General features: G+C 41.7%; 1 protein-coding gene across 1 annotated transcript; it reads left to right on the top strand.

Moving 5' to 3' along the window:
* Window positions 1–325: 325 nt before the first annotated feature.
* Window positions 326–3,743, top strand: LOC147465752 (putative protein phosphatase 2C 33). The gene is made up of 5 exons (XM_086521596.1): window positions 326–1,161; window positions 1,527–1,940; window positions 2,202–2,322; window positions 2,759–2,982; window positions 3,091–3,743. The coding sequence occupies exons 1-5, from the start codon at window positions 940–942 to the stop codon at window positions 3,286–3,288; spliced, it is 1,179 nt and encodes a 392-aa protein (XP_086377722.1). The 5' UTR covers window positions 326–939; the 3' UTR covers window positions 3,289–3,743.
* The last annotated feature ends 3,316 nt before the right edge of the window (window positions 3,744–7,059 follow it).

Here is a 7,059-nt window from a genome sequence, read left to right on the forward strand (position 1 = left end):
CACTCTTTTTTCTCCTATGAGTACAAAAAATAGCCTAAAACAAGGCTTAAAATTTGCAAATTATGCTTTTTTGAGATTAATTAGATTACCACTTGAGCATGTGCCCTATAGGAGACTTTTTCCATATTAAAAATGTGCTAGTTTAATTTCTGATCCACCTGTTTCTCGTACTTTTTTTTTTCTTTTGGGGATAATCCACCTACTATAGCTTGGTAAATCTACCCATGAATGAAGTGAGCTGATTAGCACGAGACAATTATAAGCATTAAACAGGACTAATCACAATTAGCCACCTTTCTAGCATGGGAGATGCTATTCAAAATGAGTTAATTAAGGCCAAATTTTGATTAGACAGGGGAGTGCATATTGTTAGTGGCCTATCCTAATCACTCTAATTGCTTGCTAATTATTAAGGCCAAATTTTGATTAGACAGGTGAGTGTTAGTGGGCCATCCTAATCACCAGTTGCTAGTCAGTATAGTAGAATTACCATTGCATGTCACATCACTGGCCTTCTACAGCTTTCTAGTATTGTATATAATCTATGGTCTAATATTGTTGATATAAAGGAATCACTTCCTCTTTGGAAGTTTAATTGGTCAAGCAAACCCTGAGCTCCCCTCAAGAACTTTCAGTGCTTGCAATTAGCCCAACCCTTCATTCCTGCTTATATAAAACCATCACAAACCCTTGGAATTAATTTGTAAAGCAATCATTTCTCTGTGTCTAATTAAGAAGAGAATCAATGGCCTTCTTGTTAGCAGCTAGCTACCCACAATTTCCTGCATATGCTTAACCTTGATGCCCCTCTTTGGATGATATTAAACTTAGCTCCCTCACCTCATAACTGTTTGAGCAATTCCAACAGATTCTGGCACATCAATAATACCACTCAACAAGCTTGTGAAGCAACCCTAACCTAATTACCCAGGCTTTGAGATGGGTGTATGCATGTCTATAGATGAGCAGAGCCTACATACAAGGCCCTTGAGAGGCAAGAAGAAGATAGTCATCGAGATGCTGAACGCAGAGGCCAAGGTCACCGAAATCCTGTCGAGGATGCCCAGCCGCATTTGCACCGATGGATCTACCTTCTCCGCATGCGCATTCAGCAAACAAGGCCGCAAGGGCATCAATCAGGATTGCATGCTTGTGTGGGAGGTAATTTAATGAGCCCCTTTCTTGATTATATATTCTCTTTTATCTTTGGGTGCATGCACGGGGCGGGCAATGCTAATCTAAGTCAGCATGGCAGTGATGCTCTCAATAGCTGTTGAATTATATACCAAGCAGCTTAATTAGCCAATTATCAACATGCACCCCAGGTTTCATTAAGATTCTGAGAGCAAAGAAAGGGAGTTAAAATGGCAATCAGGTTTCTATGATCATTAATGAAGGCTTTCAGATAACATGCAATAATTACATGTAGGCAGTAATTATGAGGCATGTGCATTTTTGAGCTTCATGACTCAGTCCATCTCTAATTAGCTCTCTTTCCAATCCGCATCGCTTGATTTATGATTCAGGAATTTGCAGCCCAGGCAGATCTGGTGTTCTGTGGCGTCTTCGATGGGCATGGACCAAATGGGCACTTGGTTGCAAGAAAGGTGAGGGACACTCTCCCAGTTTTGCTGGCCTTGCCTCACAGTCTACTGGCGAATGAAGTTGACAACCTTGATCCGGACGAGGATGTATATATACATGAGGAGTGCCAACAAGAAGAAGATGTAGTTCTGAAAATCCATGAACAGATAGCAGCAACCAACAAAGCGAATGTCGATCCCTCCAGCGATAACCAGCCTGCAACAAAGGCTTGTTGTGACCAGACCTGGAGAGATAAGTTTGTTGCAGCATACAAGCTCATGGATAGGAACCTTAAATCACACCCGAAACTTCATTGCTTCGAGAGTGGCACCACGGCGGTGACCATGGTTTTGCAGGTGATGATCAACCCTTTAATCTCTTCATTAAATAATTCTGATTCTAAAGTGTGTCTGGAGCTTTTATGGATTTCTGCTTGTTTTTATGAAAACTAACACAATCCCTAAAAAGAGACTTTAATATGTACTATCTAGTAACAAGATAGCTAGTACTACTTCTGAGGCATTCCTTACTGTAGAAAATACAGCATATTTTGTGTGATAAAGATCAGCTTTTGATCTTATAAAGTGTATAACATCTTTCATCTCATGAATGGGCAGGGTAAAGATCTGATTATAGGGAATGTTGGGGACTCCAGAGCCATTCTTGCAAGAAGATCACAAGAGAATGGCTCTCTGGTTGCGCACCAGCTTACCACCGATCTGAAGCCGAACCTGCCAAGTAAGAATCGGTTTCTCGCCTCATGATTAAGTGTTTCAAGTTGCAATGCTCACTTGAACAAATTCTAACTCAACTTTAAGCATCACAGAATCTTAGCACTAATATGTTAAGACTGAATTAGCACTAAGATTTAACTTAACTCCAATCAAATATGGAGCTAATATTAGATACCAGACAATTATGTGGAAAATGAAAGGCCTTGTATGGCATCAATTTTCGCAATATTTGCCTGCCAGTATACAAGTGTATTTTCATAGTCCAGCTGTAGCCATAGTTAGAGGCTACATTTATTTGCCAGAAAAATGTAAGCAAAATGAATGGTGGTTTTAAAAGCTAGTTATGGTACAGATGACACTCTAATTGATTTAAGTAACAGTTTAAGCACTTCCCACTTTACAATTAACTTTTGTGGGCTGACTTTTTATCTCTTTTGCAGTGGAGTTGGAAAGGATAAAGAGGTGCAAGGGACGTGTGTTTGCACTCGAGGACGAGCCCAATGTGGCCAGAGTGTGGTCGCCACATTCGGACATGCCTGGCTTAGCAATGGCCAGGGCGTTGGGCGACTTTTGCTTGAAGGAATATGGGCTTAGTGCAACTCCACAGATTTTCTGTAGAAGGCTCACGGAAGAAGACGAATTCATTGTTCTTGCGAGTGATGGGGTAATCTACATGACTCTTTGCACAAACACATACATTTTCACCATAATGTCACTAGAATAACCACTTTTAAGTCCAATAATCATACATATACCCTTCACTTCATGACAGATTTGGGATGTGCTTAGCAATGAGGATGTGGCAAGAATAGTGGCATCTGCATTTCCCAAGGAAACGGCAGCAAAGGCATTGGTAGATACCGCAGTCCGGGCTTGGAAGATAAAGCACGGTACTTGGAGAACCGATGATTGTACTGCCATCTGCTACTTCATCAAAGAGAAGCTCATTCCAACATTTTCCGTCAACTAGAGGAGGATCTCTACACTTGCTCAAAGCTAGCTACACTGCGAACCGTAAGTGGACAGATTCAATAGGACCCAGCGTTGTACATTGTACATGCCGAGACAAATCATATACAGAATGTAAATAGATGAAGAGCCCAATATGGGAGCACTGCACAATATATAGCTTGAATGAAGAATCTGCCCAAATATAGTTCCATTTTTGTTTGCTTGAATATAAAGTAGCCTGCAAGATACATCTTCCGGCGGTGCTTGATGCTTGGCATTTGTGCTGCTCTTGTGCAATGGTGAGCAATATTGCGATAAGGTTGGGAGCTCACTCTAGACCTCCGGCCTTGTAAGCTTGAGCATTACCTACCCAGGAATTGGGGAAGGGATCCGCCTCCATTTTTGTACACATGAGTATAACTTGCATTTCTTTAATTGAGTAAGCATCCAGTGATACATGGCCATTATGTGTGAGATGATCTTGTTACATTGTTGCTTGTCTCTGGTACTGTCTCATGACTCGTGTCCACAAGAGTACTCTCAACGGCGTCGACCACCACACCTAATGAAGTCCATATCGTGCTTTCATTGCTTCCTCACCTGCAATTATTCTCTCTCTCTCTCTCTCTCTCTCTCTCTCTCTCTCTCTCTATCTCAAAATCTTGAGCTCAAGACCCACAAGATCGATGTAAAATGTTCTTATTTGCGCCCATCTTCTTCTTATCCTCTGTACTACTTCACTCCTCTTCTCTTCTTATTGTCTATCGCATTCACCCACAATAATATTGTACACATTAAATTTGATAAGGGCTCTACAAGACTCACCGAGCAACTGATCCTCAGGAAAATCTACATCGGACTTGGTAGCTTGCTCGTATTATTGAGCTAATTCCTGGGGGATTCAAGCTCCATGCGCGCACTTGCGACGTCGCTCCTGAGCTGGATCGCATGTGAAACCATAGATTTTAATTATCCTCCTCGCCAAACCCTCCTTCATGACATGCCCGCCGCTTCTCTTCCTCCCCCTGCCGCTCTTTCTTGCAGCCTCTCCAAAAGCCGTCGAACGATGTGAACTGTCCGTTTATTCTCAAGACTACTTGGTGGGCCTCGATATATAACATCTATAGAATATATTATATAGGAGGACATATGCAAATTGACATTTAGTATCGCGCACCAGAGGAAACAGGAGCACGAGTAATTTGGCAACGACGGCACTGTGTGAAAGGGATATACATTTGAAAAATGCTATTATGTTCTTGGGAGGAGGCAAAGTTAAGTGCTTCAATCAATAGATATTATAGGGATGATTGATATTATCTGCATCAAATAATAGAGATTGATAATAGAAATCAGTATGTTGTTGGTTTAAATAAAATCGCAAGTATTTAAACAATGAACCAATCTACTCGATGTGAAATTTGAAAATGGATTATGGGCACAATAGTTGAGAAAAGAATGGAAGAGGATGTTGTGTTAATAGAGAGAACAACAACTTTTAATTCTAAAACAGCAAATGGATAAACCATTAATGAACTGCAACATGAAATGAAGTGCTTTACTAACCTGCGAAGTTGTACAGGCGCTTTTCAATTGTCCACTCTACAAGTCGATATTTGAGTCAAGCTACAAGAAAGGAATGTGAATAGTTAAACATTATGTCATGTAATGAAACGTCACATATCAAAATTGCAAAATATTTAGTGCATGTCATGCAAAAGTGCCATACAAAAGTATGGTGGAGAGTTGGCATTGTGGTCTCTCCAAAAATTATAAGAAACAGAAGCCGTGCCCTGCCCCGTAGCGTTTATGTGTTGCGCCAAGCAAACGCATAGTCATGGGGAGTTGGATGAAGATAACGAACCTTGCAATGTAGTCGAGCTGAGGTCGTGCTTGTGCTATCGAAAAGTCTACTATTGTGAATATATGTCCTCCTTATCAGACACAAAAGAGGAGCCATAACAAATACAAAAGTTAAGATGCAGGATATTGTTTAAGCTTAAAGAGAAGCATAGCTAACTTTATGTTCTATGTTGCAAATTAGGGGGGAGGGCTTGGGGAGAAGCGAGTTGAAGAGGAGGGTGTGAGAGGGTAATCTAAGTGGAGGTTCAATATCTGCATCCTCATCTTGATCATCATCATCGCCATCTCTAGTAGCAACAACAATGCCTTCTCTTGGATGGAAGATGGGAGTTGCCTTGCAAGCAGAGTTGTGACAAAAGGGGATGCAACACTTGGACAAAGAATAGTCGATTGTGGAGAGGAGCAGATAGAGACGGGGCTAGCAGTAGACATGGTTGCATGCAGCGAGGATGACGGGATTTGACGCTTGTGGCTTGCTACAACGTTGACACAAGAAGTTTGGCTTTGAAAGCGCTACTGCTGCTTTGAGTTTCACCGCCACTCATGCGAGTGCTCGAGCAGCCACCGAGATGAGGGGAAGCAAGTGCACCGATTGGCAGCATATTGGGTAGTCCACCATGACCTGATCCTCAGCTAGCTACATTCACAAACACAACCAATACAAGAGATGCCCGCATGCCGTCATCTTCGCCTCTCTTGTGGTGCACATATGCACTGAAAGATGATCGATAATTATTAGTATGCCCCTGCACTTATCTAAATGCTTTGCGTTCAAAACAATGAAGTGCACAAGTTGGACTATCTCATTCTCTTCTTTGTGAGTCACATCCAGAGATTTCAAAATGACGTGATCACACTATAATTTCAGGTTAATAACAATAGAAATGCAAAATAACAAATATTATGTTAATTGACATTCATCTTTTTTGACCTCCAGGGAGACCTGGAGACCGGCTCGTAGCCCGCCGGGCTAATTAGTTGGCCCGCTGGGCCCACTGGGTAAAGCTACTTTCCCGCCGGGCCCGCCGTGGCTATATAAAGCGGACGTCGGTGCTTGTCTTTTTCACAAAAGAGGTACTTTGAAAAGTCTTCACCTAACTTTCTGGCAGCTTTCCACATTCTCAAAGTAGTGTAGCAGTAATTTTTTTAACCCTTCCTTATTTTATTGATGTTTTTTTGAGTTTTTTGCGTTAAAACTTAAAGGTATAAAATTTCTTTTATCAAATCATCGTACGTGGATGCACTAGCACATAGTTGCAATTGCGGCTAGGTGTGTCATTGCAAAAGCGTACGATGATTATGTTTTATATTGCTCCCAGTCATTCATGCTTCGACACAGGGTTGCAATTGCGACTAGGTGTGTTGCTGCTAGAATGACAGGAGCATTTGTTTGAAAGAAGTAACCGTGCGTGAATGCACTTGCACATGGTTGCAATTGCGGCTAGGTGTGTCATTGCAAAAGTGTAGGGTGATTATGTTTCATGTTGCTCCCAGTCATTCATGCTTCGGCACATGGTTGCAATTGCGACTAGGTGTGTTGCTGCTAGAATGACAGGAGCATCTGTTTAAAAGAAGTCACCGTGCATGGATGCATTGGCACGTGGTTGCAATTGCGGCTAGGTGTGTCATTGCAAAAACGCAAGATGACTATGTTTTATGTTGCTTCCCGTCATTCATGCTTCGGCACATGGTTGCAATTGCAACTAGGTGTGTTGCTGCTAGATTGACGGTAGCATCTAATGCATGAATGTGTGCTCAAATAATTTCATAATTCTTCATATGCTTGAATCTTGAAAGAAGACATCGTGTGTGGATGCACTGGCACATGGTTGCAATTGTGACTAGGTGTGTCATTGCAAAAGCGTAGGATGACTATGTTTTATGTTGCTCCCAGTCATTCATGCTTTGGCACATGGTTGCAATTGCG

Source organism: Adiantum capillus-veneris, chromosome 1 (genome assembly GCF_014529385.1).
Source record: "Adiantum capillus-veneris isolate H3 chromosome 1, ASM1452938v2, whole genome shotgun sequence".
Taxonomy (NCBI): Eukaryota; Viridiplantae; Streptophyta; class Polypodiopsida; order Polypodiales; family Pteridaceae; genus Adiantum; species Adiantum capillus-veneris.